This window comes from Poeciliopsis prolifica, unplaced genomic scaffold, assembly GCF_027474105.1.
Source record: "Poeciliopsis prolifica strain line A6 unplaced genomic scaffold, Auburn_PproV2 SCAFFOLD030, whole genome shotgun sequence".
Lineage (NCBI taxonomy): Eukaryota > Metazoa > Chordata > Actinopteri > Cyprinodontiformes > Poeciliidae > Poeciliopsis > Poeciliopsis prolifica.
The window spans coordinates 1,792,402-1,812,528 of NW_026562405.1; the positions used below are offsets into that span (position 1 = coordinate 1,792,402).

Sequence of the window (20,127 nt, forward strand, 5' to 3'; positions counted from 1 at the left end):
TGTAATGTAACAGTAGCAGGACAATATTCCATATTTTAGGTTTTTGTTGTTTTTGTAGGAATAATAAATCTGCTGATGATTACTAACGATGATGAATGACTGTGGCTCACAAAAACGTGCGAAGCAAATTTAAGTAGCATGTGGATTACTACTACAACTTCTATTAATTACTAATACTTTTACTACTGCTATTCTAAATTAAGACATAATTGCTTTTGGTAACCAAAAATTTAAAAGCCAAAGACAATGTGCAGCACATCCCTTGGGGAGAGATTCTTTTAATTATTAGAACTTAATAATTAACAAGTTTTTACCACACTACCGTGCATGTACCAATAACTTTTACATTTAAAATTACAATCTCATCTTGATTTTCTTGTTGTAAAAATGCTGTATTCTTCTACTCAAACTAACCTAACCCATTACAGTATTTTAGAAATCTGAAGGACCAGTGAAGTACTAAATAATTATCTGGGTAAAATCTCAAAGATAAACAGGTGTTACAGGTTTGCTGCAATGCATCCTAAATGGCAGGCTGTCAAGACAGAGACAGTCATTTCTCATTCGACTCTTGAGTGTCCACTAACGGTTGGTCATGCTCTGCTGCACACACAATCTTCCTCTTGACCTTCTTGTTGGATGAAATGATGAAGTAAGGGCTGAGGGAGGCATAGCAGGAGGAGAAGAACACCCTCATGTCGGCCACTACTGGTGAAACCTTTGATACCGTCAACATGTAGATCCAGATCACATTATCAATGCCAAAGAACACAACGTAGAGAACCACCAGGATCACCACAGTTTTAGCCGCTCTCGTTTCTGCCCTGCTGCCATTAGAGCGACGGATCTTTTTCACCTGTTCGCTGTGCCGGTGCAGAAGCAGGAGGATGTACCCGCTGGAGCCCAACATCAGGGCTACAAATGCAAAATCCCTCCCAGAAACAGCCACTCCATTAATAACATAGGACAGATTGTCTCTGAAGTCCACATGACAAAAGCCAAGGTTGAGGGTGAATGCAGGGATGGTACCGTTACGTGGAGCCATGGAGAAAAATGGAGCTGCAATGCAAATGGCCATATTAAGGAGCCACAATGCTGCAAAGGTTGGAAGGACCAGAGAGGGAAGCACAGTTTTCAACTTGGACAATCTGGGTCCTGCAGGGGCTATTGTCATGGCCTGAAATACGCTGAGCATGCAGGTGATGCACACAGACAAGGCCCGTCCAATGCGATAGGCATAAATCACTACCTTACAACCAGGGTCATTCAGAAGATCCTTCAACCCAAACACAGTCATGGTCTGTGGCACACAACGAGTCAGCAGTAGCATCAGGTTGGCGAAAGCAAGGTGGCAAAGGATCATGTCCACAGGAAGGAGCTTTGGTTCAGTACAGATTATGCTGGCATACGCCAGAAGCACAATCGCGTTCCCCAATATGCCCAGGCCTGTTTGCAAGAGGAAGGAGACCCCTTTGATGGTCACACAGAGATCCATACCACCAAGACCTGCATGAGGCAAGATTTAAACAGTAGGCATGACAAAAACATCTGATGCAAACTACATAAATCTTAATTAGATCATGTGAAACAAACCTTAGAAATCCAAATCTGATAGACCTTACTTTCGTTTGAAGCTACGGATAAAAAGCAAAAGTAGTTTAGTAAACAGGCTGCCAAATAGCCTGTGAGAGACTATTTATAATCCTCAAGGTCCCTCAAGACTGCTGGCCAAGATTCAGCTCACAGTTTGGCAATTTAATGTAATAAGCTAACTTTGACTCACACTGTCTCAGAGGAATAGTCACAAACGAAACACTTGAGTTATTATAATACAGAAGCAGCTAGTATAAACTGTGATGCTTACAGAGTGATTTTTCCTGTTCTCCCTGTTACTATAATTTCTTAAACACATTTCTGAGGAGGATATTGTTAAAACTATCTTATGTGTCAGAAATAAAATAAATAAGATCAATATAAAAAAAGGTGGGAGGTACTTACATTTACTCAGTTACATTTATGTGAGCAACTTATTTGAAAAAGTTGTAGTTGTAGTAGTTTTAACCTACTTATTTTATACTTTTACTTGAGTAAAAATATATTGAATACATTATGAATGCAAAATTTGACTGTGAATGTCATGAACTTTGACATTACATTGAATACAATTATCTTGTAGTGGACACAATAAATCAAAACAATAAGAAAATAGTTATAAATAGTACATATAGAGATGTGTGTGTGTGTGTTTTAATAAAGAATTCCTTTATAAATAAATACATTTTCAACAATAAAATTATGCGTAAAATATTTGAATCACTTTCAAGATTCATCCTTACTAAAAGAAATACTTGTTTTTTTATTATAACAACTTAGCTGTGCTGCTTTATGTAACCATATGACAAGTTCGACTGTTTTTCATGCCTCCAGTTTTGTTTTGTTTCTACAAAAATTGCTTTTCACTTTCTATAAAATCAGAGAGCGAAGGAAAACACAGTTAACCATCAAGGGAATGAAGCAGTGTGCAGTTTTTATGCACAACCATTAGTTTTTACGAAAGGACATATGGTGCTTTGTTGTGTGCTCTTTTCTGACTTTATGTCTAGAGAGCATATTAAAGAGACACAGAGGAACAGAACAATTAACTCCAGGTTTGTAACAATACCTGTTTGCAGTAATTAGGGGCAGAAGCAAATCTGGTCGGTATTAATTTAAAATTCAAGCCTCCGCAGTTTGAAATGCACCTAAGGGTTTCTTTCAGTGAAAGTGGAGAATAGCTTGTGAGCTGCATATTTTCCTCTAACTGCACAGAGTTCAGGATCCATCAGCTGGAACTGTTGCTTTGAATGCTAACTGTTTTTTAGGATGGTTGTTTTTCTCAAAAGACTCTTCTATGGAAGAAATCATCATTAGAGAAAGTCTCTTCCTTAGTGTTCTTTTTCACATGTTTACATGTTCAGTGAGTCAATTAGAAAGGCATGTTGAAGCTTGTTCTCCTCAGGGGAATTCAACATGTCCTATGTGACTTCAATAACACCGAGGCCCTTTCCTCCTGGCAAGTAATTTTTCTCTAATTGCCATCATAATTATTATATCAGAAATACGTTTGGTAATAATTAAATCTAGAACAATGTAACATTTCATATTCATTATAAAAGTAATATCTAGAATAAAACAGCTGGTGATTATAAATGTGCAATGGGATAAAAATTTGCTACACATCGAATTTCTATATCAGTGCAACATCTTTGAAAGGAACCTTTTGCTCTTACACTGAGGATAGTTTGGATTGAAGGGGACAATGGCCCATTATTACATCTCGTTTATGCAAGAATATGTTCCCTAGAACCTCTCAGACATTAATTTTAACTAGTGTTAGGGTTAGGCTAGTGGTTTTATTCTGCTAAAACCACTAGCAAAATAAATTAGTGGGATTCAGTCTTATTCAAATGTGTTAAATTTCACAAACATAAAAAGTCTGAATAGATTTCTCTATTTTGCCAAAATAGATGATTATTAACAAAATCAATGTAGCATTTCAACCCACTAAAAGCTATTCTGAACACCAAAGAGGTGAGCAGTTACTCCAAAAATACTATCCAGCTGGAAACTACTGAAAAACAGAAGCTTAGCAGTGTTTCTGCTTAGTATAATGGCTGAAGAAGTAAAATCCCACTAACAAAAAGAAAGTAATATATCATAATTTGAAATCTAAAATTCTTTAAATTTTTTTTTACCCAAAGTGAAATGTTAGTTTATATTTAAGTTAATCGATACTTTAAGCTACAACTAAACCCAGCAGTTTTTTTTTATTTTTTTTAACTTGTGCCACTTTATTGATGTCAGAAGGTAAATTGAAAGGGGGAAGTCCAATACAAAACATTTAACAGTCAACAGGGGTATTTTGATGCATTTTTGGGGAAATCCCATTTTATTTCTGTTTTGGCCACAACCAAGGGAAATCCTGCACCTAAAGACTAATTTCCAATTCCCTGCAGAGGGACCTGCAGGCGAATTATGTCACTTGCATTGATGTGTCCATCCACAACTATAAAGATTTATTGCCTTAGGACATATACCACAATTAAGAGGATTCTTGTTGATGTGACTTGTTTTATATCTCTCCACTGGGGGGCACTGTGGTATTGAAAGGTAACTGCCTTTAATGTAACCTGTAATTTATATAAAAATGATGGAAGGAATCTAAACTAATGCATTATTAAAGCAGATGGTGTTTATTAAAAAAAAGCATTTAGAGACTAATTGGAAAAATGAAAAACAAGACATAATAGTATGTAACAAAATTATTTCCACTTGGTGAAACATTGACATTGATAAATTATCTGATCATATTTTACAATAAAACATTACTCTATGTTCTTCCTCTTGCTACCTTCTTGCTGTCAGGTCTAAGTGTTTTGTACCATATAAATGAGAACAATCAGTGGCTTCTTCATGTTAATCTGGTCTGTCTAAACCCAGTGAGAGGACAGAATCAGTCATCTGAATTGATCTCAAGTAATTGGAGGCTGAGGGAAGAGAAGTCAATGGACCATGCAAAGCAGAACCAACAGCTGCTACCTGCCTTCAGGTATAAAGAAAGGAAAAGTCTACTGACTTCATGAGGGGATCACTGTCTGTCAGGCACAAGTTCAGCTTCAGAGCTCTCAGCCTTCCTTACCTGGTATCAGGTGAGTTTTTTTCTGAGACTAGCTTGAATAACTTTAATAATAATTTAACATTTTGACAAGATGATTGAATGATCTTTTATCTTTATTTATTTATTTATTTTCTCTGCAGGAATGCCAACTAATGAGGATATCCGCGGGATGCTCTTTCTGTCGCTCACCGTTGTTGGAGTTCCTGGGAACATGGCGGTCATTGTTGCCTTCCTCCTTCTTGTCCTCCAAGAGAGCTGGCTTCTTGCAGCAGACGCCATCGTCCTGCATCTGTCCTGCACCAACCTGCTGGTGGTGCTCGTACGCTGTCTGATGGAGACGCTGGCCTCCTTCCACCTGGCCAATGTCTTTGGAGACATTGGCTGCAAAGGTGTGATCTTCATCTACAGAACTTCAAGGGCCCTCTCTATCTGGCTCACCTTTCTCCTTAGTGCGTATCAATGTTTGAGCATTGCCCCTCCTGGATCAAAATGGGCCTCTGTCCGCACCTTAGTGACCCAAAATTTACCCATTGTGTTCCTCTTCCTCTGGGTCCTTCATGCTGGCCTGAGTACAGGGGCCATTTTGTTCTCTGTGAGCTCCAAGAATGACACTGCTGTGGCAACAAGCGCTGTCAGCCTGGAATTCTGTTACGTGAATTTCCCATCAGATATTCTCAAAGAGGTTTATGGGGCAATACAAGTAAGTAGAGATGTGGTACCTATGGCCCTCATGTCTCTAACCAGCCTTATCATTCTTGTTCTCCTCTACAAACACAGCCAACACCTTAAGGGGCTTCGTGGCACTAGCCATGCTGGTTCAGGGACCTGCGGTTCCAACCAGCGGGCTGCTAAAGTCGTAGTTGTGCTCGTGACCATTTATGTTGTTCTTTATGGGGTCGATAGTGGTCTTTGGGTGTACACGCTCACTGTGAGGCACAGAATGAGCTCCTCACTGATCTCTGACCTGCGTGTGTTCTTCGCCTCGCTATACGCAGCGCTGAGCCCTCTGGTTATCATTGCGTCTAACAGGAAGGTGAACAGCAGGCTGAGGTGTGTAGCACAGGAAAAGCCTTTGCTGGGAAAAACAGCTCACCTTCGTTCTATATGAGGGCAATCTGGGACGGTCGATTGCACACATGGCTGGAGGTGAAACCGAAGCAGAGATGAAACTGAGCTTTTTTAATATCTCGGTCATGTGTAGGTTATTCTGTTGAAATCACACTTTCTGACAAGAATTACTTTATCTCTGCTAGTACATTCTGGAGTTGAATTTTTGGAGATTTTTTTTAAGGAGTTGTTAAGCAAGTTGCAACTCTGTAAAATAACAAAATGAAGAGATCACAGCAACTTTTTTTCCCCTAAAATTATGATTTATAGATGTTTGACAAGCATCATTTGAAACTGATTAGATCATCACCCTACCCCAGCAGCAATGTGAAAGACTAATGGCAGCACACATGAAAACTATAACGCAAAATCCAGACACTAATTTCTCAACTTTAACAACCATTAGAATGGTGTTGTTTAAAAAAATGAGTATCTTCTCTTTGTTTTATTGGAGTCAATATGTTCTCAGTGACATAATTTTTATTTAAAATTTGGGGAAAATATATGAATAGTTTACATAATTAAACAAAAATGTTAATTTTATTCAAGTACATTCATATAAAAATTAAGAGCAGATATTGGAACTTTTTTCAATAATTAATGATAAAAAAATAATTTGTTAAAATTAATTTTCTAGCACTGTATTTGACATTATGTGTCCCTCCATATGAAAAAAAAATAGTAAGAACTACATCTCTCCTGGTCTTCCAGTGTGTCAGTTTTCCTGGTTTATTTCTCATGTACCAGCAGTACAAATTATTTTTCTTGTTGCTGTCAAATAACTTCCAAGTCCCCATTTAGCCATGATTAAGCATTTGACTAGGACATAGGAAATGTTCCGTGATAATCAGGCAGGTTAATTGCCACACTGAGATTTGGTTGAAAACCTGACTCCAAGAATACTTTCTTCATAGCTCAGTCATAAAATAAAATGTTCATTCTTTTGTTTTTTTTTTTTTTTTAACATGTGTCCTGTATGGCAGAAAGGCACACTGGAACAATAAATTCTAAAATGATCATTTCACAGTAACAAATTATTCCATTTATTTCTGAAAATGTCTCTCTGAATCATATGTAAGCTGAAAAATATTGCAAAGATGAAGAAGAGTCAGAAAATTGCATTTTATTATGAGGTCTGGAGAATTCACGGTTGATGTGGCAGTGAAAGAAATTAGAAGTCTTAATGCAATTGCTGTGACATAAGAGAATCAAGGACCTCCGTCACTGTCAGCCCAGAGACATACGGCGGTGCTGCCAGCTCTCTGTCATCCTGCAGTAACTCTAAAGTGAAATCAGTGTCACTCTTTTAATCTGCAGGTGAGGAGAGGGAGGAGAAACCCTTGCAGTGCTTGTGTAAAACTGTTGCACTTACCAACAAGATGACATCAGCAATGAAGAACATTTAAAGGTCAAATCAAAGAGTAACATTTACTTTTAATTTAAAAGTTTCAAATGTTAAAACCCATCATATTTGATCTCAACGCTCTTTCTCCAGATGATAAATCCCATGTGTTTTACTCTTCAAACCACTGAAATCTGATTGGCACTTTAAGACAGACTCCGGTGGAATGAAGGATAGAATACATGGATAGATTCGGGACTCTGCATTTGGAATACTTAATGCCAATCTGTCCTTTCAGGGCTTTCCTGTAAGAAGAAAAATAGTCAAATCATTAAAACAAAGAACAAGGACACAAGAACAGGTTCCATCAGGGTGTATGTTCAAGTGTCTGAGTCTGTGTGTGAAGGGTGCGTCAGGAAGGCCTCTCCCCACACAAGACAAGACCTGTTGTCATAGCTTTCAGTTTTTCTGAAGTCTTTTGAGCCTGGAGAATGCTGAAGGCAGTTTAACATGATCACACAAGCACAAATCCAACCTCCTACTAGCCTTCCATTTCTCACTGTAGATTATCTATTTTTTTCCATTCTATCTTAATGTTGGATAGAAAACAGAATTTGCTACCTTCTAAGTAAAATGTCCTGCATAGAGAGAAATTAAAAAATGAGAGGATTTTAGCAAAACAGAAAATATACAGATTCATCCCTTTTTGCGTTTAGTTATGCAAAATATACAGATACAAACCTGCGCACAAAAATCTCAAAATCCTGCGAGTTGATACCCCAGGACTGCTGCTGTGCCGCCTGACGTGAATCTGTTTACCTGCACCAGGTACAAATCTTTTTGTCCCTCTGTCCACCAATAGCAAAGTAGAAGAAGGGTTGAACCAACCCCCTTCTTTTGCCTTGGAGCAAATCCACACCCTGCTGCAATTGAATGTTAACTCAGAAACATCTCCTCTCCCGGAGAAAAAAACTTTTTTACCAACTCAAGAAAGTTGACAAAAAATGAATTTACAAGGTGCAATCAGTAGCAAAACACTGCAATAGAACCACACAAGCAAGACGAAACAAAAACAATCAGAAATCAATGTTTTTAGACTTAGCATAGTAATTTTTATTCCTATATCAAGTTTTAGTCGATTGGATCTCAAAAACATAAAAATCTAATATATGCCTTGGATGATATTTAAATAACTGAAACAGCTGAAACTTATTCCTGTTTGACTAATCAACACATACTAAGGTATATTTGGTTTTGTGCAAAGAGCTGTAATAAGCTCTTTTTGAGTTCACTGATAACATCTGTTGTTCTGTTGTTTGCATTTATGGGATTTTCCTTTAGGCTTGTTGTTTACAGGATCTATTTGTCAAAGAGAAGCCACAAACAGTAAATACTTTGTACTGGTAAATAAATCAACACCATGAAATGATCTTTGACTGCAGAACTGATAGAGAAATTAAGAATTACATATTACAACTCGCATCTGTTCTTTAAATATGCAAACAACAGCTAAAATACCTCAAGGTAATCTGCTCTAAAGTTTGACCCAAAACCTACCAGCAAATATATACAATTTTGATTCCTTTTTTGAAAAATAAATACGATCCAGAGATGACTATCTGTGAGTCTTTCTCCTGCATCCACCTGGTTTAACTGATTTCCTCAGACTCACAGTCATGTTACAACTTGCCTGGAATGTTGCCCTGCATCCAAGCAAAGAGACCTGCTCTGGAACAAAATACAAAGCAAAATATATAAGAAAACAAGAATAAGACAGTTGAATCTGCACGTTAAAGCATTAACTAGTTCTAGCTGCAGCATTACGGTATGGTAAGAAGTAAGTCAAATTTGTGTTAAATCGATGAAATATGGCCAGCTTGTAGGATTAAGCAGATGATTGATGGTGCGCTCATGTTCAAGCATTACCTACAGTAAAAGTAGGAACAGTCAGCAGACTATTAATTAAGCATAAAGGACAGTGAGAAACAGCTTGCCTCGCTATTTTCAGAAATAAAATCTGTCTGTCGCAGTCAACCCTAAAGTCATTAATTAAAATTTTGAACTGTGTCAAAATTAAACACACTTTCTAAATCCTGATTTTGTAGAGCTCAAAATAGACAATGTTAGATTACAGTAAGGTATCCATCTCCTTTAAACTTCTTTTGCCTCATTTTCCAGGATCACACTGTATTTAGCTTCATCCATTTCACCATCAATTCTGACTAGCTTTCCCATCTCTTCTTAAGCCAGGCATCCACACGGCTTGATACTGCCACCACCATGTTTCACAGTCATTATGTGAAGTTTTACTTTTTCACCAACAACAGAATTTTGCATGTTGACCAAAAAGTTACATTTTGGTCTCATCTTACTAGAGCACTGTCTTAATAACACAGTCTATCACAGTATACGCAAGACTTGGTGAGAGTGGAATGATGGTCACTGGCCCCCCGCTCAGAGAATACATGCTCTGCTTCCCTAAACCTGCTTCTTATAAAGAAAAGGTAATACCAAGAAAATGTTGAGTTGAAAAAAGGAAAACAAGCACAGAGATGTTTGGAACTTCAGATGAATATTTAAACTCTTTCACCAGCAATGTGGAGGGAGACAGCTTGAAGTGGCGGAAATGAAAGCAAAGACAAGTTCCGACGTGAACTAAAGCATCAGTGGTTCCTATGTCAGTATTCTCTCAAAATGTGCACGTGATTTTTGTTTCATCTTCTCACAGGTAATCTCTCTGAGATCAAGGCAATATCTTAAAGCAAAAGAGAGAGAGAAAAAAGTGTGTGTCAGACCAAAAACAGGCTTCAACCAAACATCAGTTTGAGGGATTAATATGTTGATAAGCCAATCCTGGGTCCATGGACTCTGGGTCATGCTGAAAGCTGTGAAAAGGCATAAATCCACATTTGAATCTATTTAAATGATTGTTTTTCAAAGGTGGGAGACGCAATGATTGCTCAGAGTACTTTTTTTTTTTTTTAAAGCTGAACCAAACTCAAGGGAGGATTGCGAAACAATTACAGTTTGAAATTTTGGACATTTTACTGAGTCATTCAGGAAATGCAGAAGTATTACGTTACACAAACACAGTAAATGAGACATACAGAACTCTAATCCTTATCAACAATGTAGCATTTGTGCCTCTATCTGCAGTGCTCTGAAAAATATTTGCCATCCAAAGGATGTCTTACTTTTTGCTTTTTGATACATTTTAGGTTTTGTAGTCAATCACATTATAATATGAGACAAAAAGCAAAGCAGTTTTAAAACGATAATTTTTTAAATTAAAAACTATTGTACAGAAATAGTTTGAATTAACCATAATTGACCACATCTTTTGAAAATCTGAGTCTACTTTCACTACCCACATCAAGATTTTATTTTTGCTAGAACCTAAAAATCACTTACAAAGAATCTGCCTCAAAAAAAGATCTCAAAAATCAATTCAAAGTGTCCTAATCTATAGAAATTACAGAGCAGATTAGAAACAAAGGAACTGCATCTGTCAGTCTGGAAAGAATTACAAAGTAATTTCTTTGGTTTTGGTTCCCCAGAAAATAACAGTGAGAGCCATTATCCACAAATGGAGAAAATATGGAAATTGACCTTCCCAGGTGAAGCCTGTCAACAAACATTACCCCAACCATGCATCAAAGATTCATCCAGGAGGCCATTAAGGCATCCAGAAAAACATTTTAACCACTGGAGGCATCACTTGGGTTGATATTCAACAGTTAAGATGAGACCAGACTGAGTAGCTGCTGACCAAAAAACAAAACAAAACACAAAGGCATGTTTCACATTTCCTAAAAAAACCCAAACATTATTGATGATCTTTTTGGGAAATATTCTGTCGACTGATAAAACAAAACTGGAGTGTTTTAGAAGTTGTGTATCTGATTACATAGAACATAAAACTAACACATCATTTTGGAAAAAAAAAATCAAACCAAAATTGGTAACAGTTTGAGGTTGTGTACTTTCCAGCTTCAAGATCTGGACTACTTGCCATACTTGATGAACATTTTAGTTTCTGCCCTCTGTCAAAGAAAAACCCAGCTGTCAATTAAGATCAAACACACTTATTTTACACAAGAGAACAATGATCCAAAGCATACAGACATGTCTGCTTCTTAATGGCTCAAAGATAAACAAAATGAAGATTTTTGAATGGCCTATACTTAAGATCTTTTGAGCATAGTATGACCTTGAACAGTCAATTCATGCTTAAAAACCCTCTGTTGTGGATTGAATTATTTAATTGTGCATGTAGTAAAATTCTTCATTGCAAAAGCATGTGATTATAAGTTATCTTAAATGCTTGTTTGCAATTGTTGCTGCGAAAGAGGCACAAACCTTTAACAGGTTTAGGAGGTCATCACTTTGACCTATGTAAAGTTAAGTATGTTTGTGTATTTTTCATTCCTTAATAGATGAAAATTGTAATTTATAATTACTCATTTTACTGGAATATCACAATAAATACAGCAAAAGCTGAAGAAATCTGTTAGAGGACATAACATTTTTTTCAGCTAAGTGTTTGGTTTTTATGTGATGCAACGTGAGTGATGCTGTTGTTGTGATGTTCAGTCATAGAGCCAGAGTTTGAGCACAAAACTCTTGAACTTCAAATAAGTAGTGTTGACACAGACAATCTAAATCCCACAAGTAAATGAGAAAAATACAAATTGAGAACACAAACAAAACACATTTCACTCATATAAAACTCACACGTATATTGCATTTTTCTTTTTCATGTTTTGTTGTCATAATTTTGAAATGCAATTTTATTTTGTAGATTGGAGGTATGTTCCAGAACAGCAGCTCAACAAACATTAAGTTTAACCTTACAGAATGTATGAGACAGTACGATGAAGCCTGGGGCTCTAAAACAATGAGGCACTATGGCAACAGGAACATAAACAGGAGTGGCTTCATTTTAATCCACCAGAACGGAAAAATTAAAGCATTACTATAAATGCTTTCCAAATAAATTTGGGCCATTTATCAGAAAGAGTTGGGGTGCAGAAAGGGATAGCTCAGAGTTTGAAAGTGGGATTCTTTTTGGACATTCTCACCAGTTCTCATTTAGTCTGCAACAAAAACGTCTTCAGTTTGATGAAACAGAGATTAGTTTTCCATTTTAAAGTTATCGTGGAACTAAAGCTGTGGATATCTGATATATTAAAATATCCCAAACTCAAAATTATAATGCAAGGACAATTTTTTAATAAACATTATTAACTGGAGTTTCTGATGACATTGATTGATCAAAAGTTTTATTAACATAAAGGATTACATACACAATAAGATAAATGCCCACTCCTAGTTCAAACACGAGAGGAAAATGTTTGTAAACTTATTTTGCTTGGATGCAACAGATTGTCAAACTCAGAAGGATAAAAAGTTTATTTCTGTTGCTTTTGCTATATCCTAAGAATGTGGCAGCAATACTGGATTTGTGTTTTGAGTCATACTGTGATTAAATACTTTTAAAGTCTGAATTTGTACTGATTGGTACAAAAAAACAACTTCAATTTACAAATGTGAAATAATATAGACTTTCATGAAAATAAGCATTTACTAGAAACTAGAAACTTATCCCACAGCTTTAAAGGTTTTTAAAGCTGTGGGATATTGGAGCCTTATGAAACAAATCATAAAACCATTTTTTACACTTCAGGTAGGATTAGGTTTCTGCTTTACAAGACCCTGTCCATTTTTCATGTCAGAGGAACCTGCAGTATGTTGTTACAGTTGATGGGGTCAAATTTAGAGTTGAGACATGCATAATGTAACTTCTCTCGTACAATTTGATGAGAACAGCAGAAAACCACGATTTGATTAATGCATTTTTATAGATTATAGCATATATTTCCCCTTTGTTCTTCTGTAACTGTTCTTCTTGAAACTGTAAAAACAAACAGAACCATAAATCAAAAATAAACCTCGTTTTTGTGTTACATTTACCCTGTAACAGGAAGGATCTTGCCCTTTATCTTGATCATCTTGCTCCCTAAATGCCACAAAGGTGGAATTTTCCATGAACTCCTTCCCTAAGTTTGCTGTGGAATTCAGACAAGATTCAGCAAGCCCTGCAGAGCTCGTCATCTCTACAAGTAACTGTGTGCTGAAGTGCTTGTGAACATCATGCCCAGCTCCTTAATTCTGCCTTTGGGGGGTTTGTTAGGTTGTTATTCAAAGAGCAACTCTCTCCTGTAACGTGGGTAGTTGTTTAGTCAATTGTTGGGATTCTGGAGTGGGCTGTTTCAGGGATCAGTAATCTTTGCAGTGAACTCTGTTTGTCTTGCCAACTAACTCATAAATGTAGTTCTTCATTTAAGACTGAAGTACAGGATAATTTTAAAACAGAATTAAATCTATTAATTCATCTAAGTTACTCTCAAAACAGGGGAGTGAATTGGCATAACTCTAAAGCTAAAGCTGCAGGGAGACATTTATGACTGCTCTATTAAACTGCTGCAGATTGCAATCTGCGCCTCAAAGTAACAGAGCTTGTTAAGTTATACAACATGGGGCATGTGCTAACAAAACGGCTGCTCACATCTTCCCACTAAAACCCTTCACACAGGTGTGGAAAGTGAATAATCACGTGTGGAGGAAATGGTAAGTACAAAATGTCTCTTTGGAAAACAGAACACACCAAAAACAGTAATTTGAGGCATATACTTTTAGGAAATGCATAAACAAACCCCTTAAAGTAAATTCGATGTATATAAGACGACAAATTGTTTAGAGATATAAGATGTTGTTATATTAAGCTTTACTCCAACGCTCTATAAAATATTGAGTCTCTCTGAGAGTTTTCATGAAAAGCAGTGTCACTCCTCCCAGATAAAGCTGAATAATAGATCTTATGGATCCTCTATGGATCATACATCTACCATCAGTGTAATTACAGAAGACATGACTGGAACACTAACACCATCTGTATTGGATTTATTTATTTAAATTTTTTTTTTTTTTTTTACTCGTAAGAGTTTAACAACTTAAAATTTCAAATACTGTCTCAGAAAGTAAAAACTGTCTCACAGAGTTAGGGGTAATGGTTCAGAAAACGTTCAGCAAGCTGAATTTTCACTTTTTTGTTGATGATAAGAAAAACAATTCGGGCTGTGCACATCGGAGCATTTTTGTACATTTAGGACAGAGTGCCACCTGTTGAATTTTTTAGAGTATTTCATCCTTAACTTCTATGTCTCTTTAATTGTACAAATATTTTGTGCAAGGATCCATATGGGAGAAAACATGCCATCTAATATTTCTGAAATAAAGTATGAGTATCAAAGCCTAAAACCAGCTTTAGTCAAATAGTGTTCTGAAATGGTTGTATTGTAGTTAGCAATTACTGGTTCCTGTTGATGATACACATTTCACAAGTAAGGACCATGCAATAATGATGAGCTTAGAAGTTTATTAAAGTAGGAGCTTAATGGTTTGATTGCCTGGATGTGGAGATGGGTCATCTAGAGAGACTCTCAGGTTCCGTCTTCAGGAAACTGCTGTTCTGATCAGTGTGTGTGCATGGTAGATGGTTGAATTGGTTTGGAAATTGCTAACATCTGTCTTTTCTAAAGACTGAGGCTTAAAATGTTTCTTTCTAAAAAAAAAAGCTTAGGCTTTTTCTTCTCTCTCTTAACACAAAAACAAAAAAATAGATTCCAGTCAGAAATTTTGTGGAGTGGAATAAGATAAATAAAATGTAATTTAGTGAACAACTGCTAAAGATTTGAAACTGGTGCAAAACTCGATGTACAGCAGAACTATGATGGCACAGTTTTAATCAAACTATATTCACACAAGCTGAAATGGTCCAGTCAAAGTCCATACCCAAATTTGAGTGAAAAAATGGCAAGATAAATTTGTGACATTTACACCGTGTTCCAAATTATTATGCAATTTGGATTTAAGTGTCATAAAGAAACATTTTTTGTTGTGCTGTTAAATTTATAGATGGTATTGTGTGCCAGAGCTCTTTGAATCACCATATTTAATTTCAGAGCTGGGTTGATTAGTTAGTTGATTAATTAAAGGAAATCTATTTAAGAAGGATGTTCCACGTTATTAAGCAGGCCACAAGTTTTAAGCAATATGAAAAAGAGAAAGGATCTCTGTGCTGACGAAAATCATCAGATAGTGTAGTGCCATATGACAAGATATGAAAACATTAGAAATTTAACAAAAACTGAAGCTTTATCATCGTACTGTGAAGAGATTTGTGGCTGATTCAGAACAAAGATGAGTTTGTACAGATAAAGGCATAATGAGGAAGGTTTCTGTTAGACAAATTTATTGGATTAAGAGAGCAGCTGTTAATGTTATTTGAAGCTGTTGGTGTCTCTGGTACCTCAGAAGCTTGCAGTGCATGAACTGACTATTCGGCCGCCCCTAACCAGTGCTTACAACCAGAAACGGTCGCAGTGGCTCCAGCCACATATGAAGATTAATTTTCAAACAGACTTGTTCACTGATGACTGCTGTGCAACCCTGGATGACACAATCAACAAACTCACAAGTTCAATGGATGCAAGTATTTTGCATAAGTTGTCCTACGTTAACATGTTAAGATGTTTTTGACTGAAATAGCTTTTGATTTTAGTAATGTGACCACTTAATGCTACACATTCAAAGAATGACAATTTGCAGTTCTTTATAATCCATAAAATGTTTACAAAATCTGTTATGCACAATAATTTGGAACAGTGCATTTTGAGTTTATTTTTGAAAAAAATACTGTTTTCATGGGGAGCTTTATTCAGTAAAATTTGATTTATGCTATAATAGTTTGTAACAGTTGTGTTGTGGTTAAGGGAGGAGAGGAGGCGGCAGACTCATCAGGACAGTCAAAAACCACACTGGTTCTGGGAATTCCACAGTGTTTGCTTTAATAAACACTCTTCACCAACCTCACAAAGCCCGGTTGAATGGCTGCTATATTATCAAACATGAAAATAAGCAGAGTCCAAACAGCCCGTAATGCTACTAAGAGTTAGGGAGCTAACATGTCCGTCTCAGTCCATTTAGCCATCTATAGCACATTTCTCCCATGCTCTCTACAGAGAAACAGCAGCGCATACTTGTGACATCATTAGTGAAACTAGAGTATCTTAAAGAGAAAATCTGAGAAAATATCACTTGCATAATAATTTGGGACACTATGTAGATGTGATGTTAATCGAGATTCTGCATGCAATTACAATGAGATTAATTAATCTTTCTCTGAGTATGCAAAGTAAGTATACATCTCAGAAGACTTGTGGCTGTAACTTCAGTGAAAAAAACTGTTCTTGGGGGGGGAAAAAGCAGCCTAAATATAAATGGTCAACACACTTTCCATTTTTAATACATTTCCTTCACAATTAAGAAATACTTTGTGTCAGTCTGTCACATAAAATCCCAATAAATTCCTTTAAAGTTGGTGATTCTAAAAAGATGTGACTACTTTTTCAAAGTACTCCAGCAAAGGAACAAGATGAAAATAAGACCTTCTCATCTTTCACCACATATAAAACACTGACATGTAGCCAATTAATATGGATGATGTGGGAACATTTCACAGCTGAACTTCTCCACCTTCTGTCTTCCCTGTGGTTTTTAAAGTTACCCTCATCAACAGCAGAGGACATTGGACTTCCAACCTCATCACCACCCCCAACAGAACCGAGACCCTCTCCCTGACCTTGGAAAATGTCCAAACCAGCAGCATGTAAGCCCCTCAGGAGATGAGGGAAGTTACATGATGAAGGTCAATGAACTGCAAAGTTGTTGCATGATAAGGAGGTCTGCTTCTTCAGAGACATGAAGTCTTTGTGCTTTTTCACTGACACTAAAAATGACTGCTGGGTCACAATATTTTCATGCTTTTGCTTCTTGTATTCAGATGTTCTAAGCGGTGTCCAGCTTGTGTGATTGCTGTGTCTTGTCAATCATGCTTTAAAGGCAAATAATGCCATCTCAGTTGGCTGCACATTTTAAGCTCTCTCTCTTTTAAAAGCATATTTGAGAAGTATTCAAAGCATACACAAAGTCTGGTGTGCATCAACAGTTTTATCTGAAATCACAATAAAACTCTTTTCTGAAAGAGAAAATGTAGAGGCAGAAATTGAAAAATGCATTATTAAGGAAAATGGGGTCTAATGTTGGATCGATTTGTGAGTCTTTTAATGACTACCAGCCTTTGATTGATCCAGTGCTCTATGGCAAGCACAAAGCACAAAGGAGACTAAGAGGGGGCAAGTACTTTGCTTCTATTCAGATAGGCAGTCATTTAATCCTAGCAGGAAAAAAAAGTTTTCAAGAAGGACCTGCAATTATATAACTTTCTTCAGGTTTATATATGAATTAACTTAAGAAATAAAAAAAAGATACTGGTTTTGCAAAAAAATAATAATGAATCTACTCATTCAAACACTTTTTCAAAGATACAATCATTGAAAAGTGAATTTATTTCAGTTACTCAGCTTGCTGCCAGTGTTAGCAATTTCACCTATTCGTTCATTTTTCTTTGGAACACAATTCCAAGTTATGAGTGCATAATTTGCCTATTCCCTATTGTTCATGGAGTATGTCTAAAATATTCTGAAGAAAATGCAGCTTGGGTAGATGAAAAAGTTCAATACTTTACACACTACTGACTGACTTCTGCAAAGCAGCCAATTCAGGATCTGCATTTATTTTTCTCTCCATTGATTGGCTGAACCCCAAGAGTGAAAATATGGCAGGCTGTAGATGTCAGCTTCTGCAGTTATGCCAAGACAGTTTCCACTGTGTGCCATATTAGAGCAGATATGGCACACAGTGGTTTATTTGTGGTTTATTTGGTGTGTGAACTATTAAAATTGTAACAGCCTGAAAACATTACTTCAATTGATTTTAAGTGCAAACCAATTATATACACAGATTTGGTTTCAATAAAAACAATTCAATTTGACCCTCTGACCATACCTTTAAAGTCTTTATAAAGATATTTCTGCTGCTAAAATGGACAAACCCTCATTTGAAATCAAAACAAAACCCCAAATGAATAAAATACCTCTCACTCTACTTTGTAGTAAGCTGCAAAATGAAATCCAAATGAATACAATAAGGTTTGTTGCTTTAGAAAATAACTGCATAGGTAAGAATAGATTTGTGTAAATTTGTAGAACAAACATTCAGTCTCTTATTGGTTTTTATTCTACCTATAAATTTTATTTGTCCAAAATATTTTTTTTGTAAAGTTTCAGTTTGAGTAACTCTACCTTCTTAGATTTGGCAGATACTTTCTTCAATTAGTTTTGCATCATCTTCTTCTCTTTTTGTAAACACAGCTTTTATTTTAAAGCATTTGTTTCACTGCAGAAATTAGAACAGCTTATGAGGCACATAAAAACGTCATTATAATATAAATGCTGTTTATTTTAAGCTCTTGTCATGGAGACTTATGTATCATCTGTAGTTTGAATACTGATTGAGGTATCCAGGAACTGATGAATTAGTGCCATGCTGATGGATGCAGAATGAACAAACAGCAGGACTCAGTGTTGGTATTAATAGGTTTGCTGCTAATTTAACTGTATTTAAATCTGGGAAAGGTTGAACATATGGCTATTTTACTCTTCATAGGTGTTAAGAGATTTTCATACAGCATCTTCCAAATTACTTTTTCCGAATTTTCCAAACATACGAAAAAAATTGTCATCGAAGCAAATTATCTATAGATTGCTTTTCGAGCAGAAAAGGTGTTGAGGGAATTTCATTTAGAGACGTTTTTAAGTGTTATATTTTTTTCTGCTTTCCTGATAAGTAAATAAAAAAACTACATGAATAAAATCAATGCCCCTTTCTGAATGCCCAAACCCATCTAATCAGCACATGTAAATAAATTAGTTGCTTGTAGTTTTTTAGGGGTTTCAAACTGTCACAATAGGAAATATAAATATGCAGCGGTATGCAAGCCCCTGAGTCAGTATGTTGTTCTCTCAGCAATGTGGTTCGGAATATGTCTACTTTGCACATTTAGGAAGAGAATTTTTATTCAATAATTTTTCCAAACAGCTCAGCCAGATTGGATTGAGAGCTTGAAGAGCTATTTTCTGGTTTCACCAAGAATTCTTGATTGTTTGACTGAACCCTTCTAATTTATATGTTTTGAGCCCAAACATTCAGAAAAACAAATCCCCACCACAGTCTCAAGTCTTTTTTTTTTTTTTGTAAATTGCTGTACGTTTAACTTCATCCATCTTCCTATCAACCCAGACAAGCTTCTCACTTCCTGTTTAAAGAAGCACATTGCCAGAGCATGATGTGTCCACCACCATATTTCACCAGAGGGAGTTGCTCTCCAGGTGATATGCTGTGTTTTTCTCCACATGTTTCTCTTATTAAGCTTGGTGAAGGTATATCTGATGATTCATTGTAAATTTCTTGAGTTCTATGCAGGGTCACACTGCCAACCGAATACCTCACAGAATAACAGTCTGAGAAAAACTGCAATGCAAAGAAAAGTTCATCAGCAGCAGTTTGTGTTACCTATTACACTGAACATTTGTACAAGAACCCTAAAGCAGGAAAAATTAATTTTATGATGTTGTCTATCTATAATTCTTCATTATTAACTGTCATGAGGAATTAACTTTGATACTCAGATTCATTCATTTCTTTCTTGCAATATTCAAGGCTTTTCCCCAAGTAGAATTAAAAGACTAAACATATTAGTTGTTGTGGTAAGTGGCATACTTTCTATTTACTACTGATTATGAAAAGAACATTGGTTTGAATTCATAATCATAATTGCATATTTTGAGAGTGACAGACTTTTGGTCAGCCATCCCATAATAACTCATTAACTACCATAGTTTGGCCATCAACATAAAATAACTTCAACAGTTCATCAGTTTTCATAACTGCTCTCATCTAACCAGAGCAGCTTGCATGCCTGTTATGTCCCATCCTTGCAGCTTTTTGTAGATTTTCATAAATCCTTCAGTTAATCTGAGCTCAGGTGATGTCTAGGTGA

General features: G+C 36.2%; 2 protein-coding genes across 2 annotated transcripts; one reads left to right on the plus strand and one right to left on the minus strand.

The window, feature by feature from the left end:
• Positions 1-553: 553 nt before the first annotated feature.
• On the minus strand, positions 554-1,495 carry LOC129372841 (olfactory receptor class A-like protein 1). The gene has a single exon (XM_055050370.1). The coding sequence runs from the start codon at positions 1,493-1,495 to the stop codon at positions 554-556; it is 942 nt and encodes a 313-aa protein (XP_054906345.1).
• Positions 1,496-4,784: 3,289 nt separating this feature from the next.
• Positions 4,785-6,222, plus strand: LOC129372789 (olfactory receptor class A-like protein 1). The gene has a single exon (XM_055050293.1). The coding sequence runs from the start codon at positions 4,800-4,802 to the stop codon at positions 5,763-5,765; it is 966 nt and encodes a 321-aa protein (XP_054906268.1). The 5' UTR covers positions 4,785-4,799; the 3' UTR covers positions 5,766-6,222.
• Positions 6,223-20,127: the final 13,905 nt, after the last annotated feature.

Excerpts from the sequence above, each read along its gene's own strand:
- LOC129372841 (XM_055050370.1), bottom strand. The coding sequence starts at position 1,495 with ATGGATCTCTGTGTGACCATCAAAGGGGTCTCCTTCCTCTTGCAAACA.
- LOC129372789 (XM_055050293.1), top strand. The coding sequence starts at position 4,800 with ATGCCAACTAATGAGGATATCCGCGGGATGCTCTTTCTGTCGCTCACC.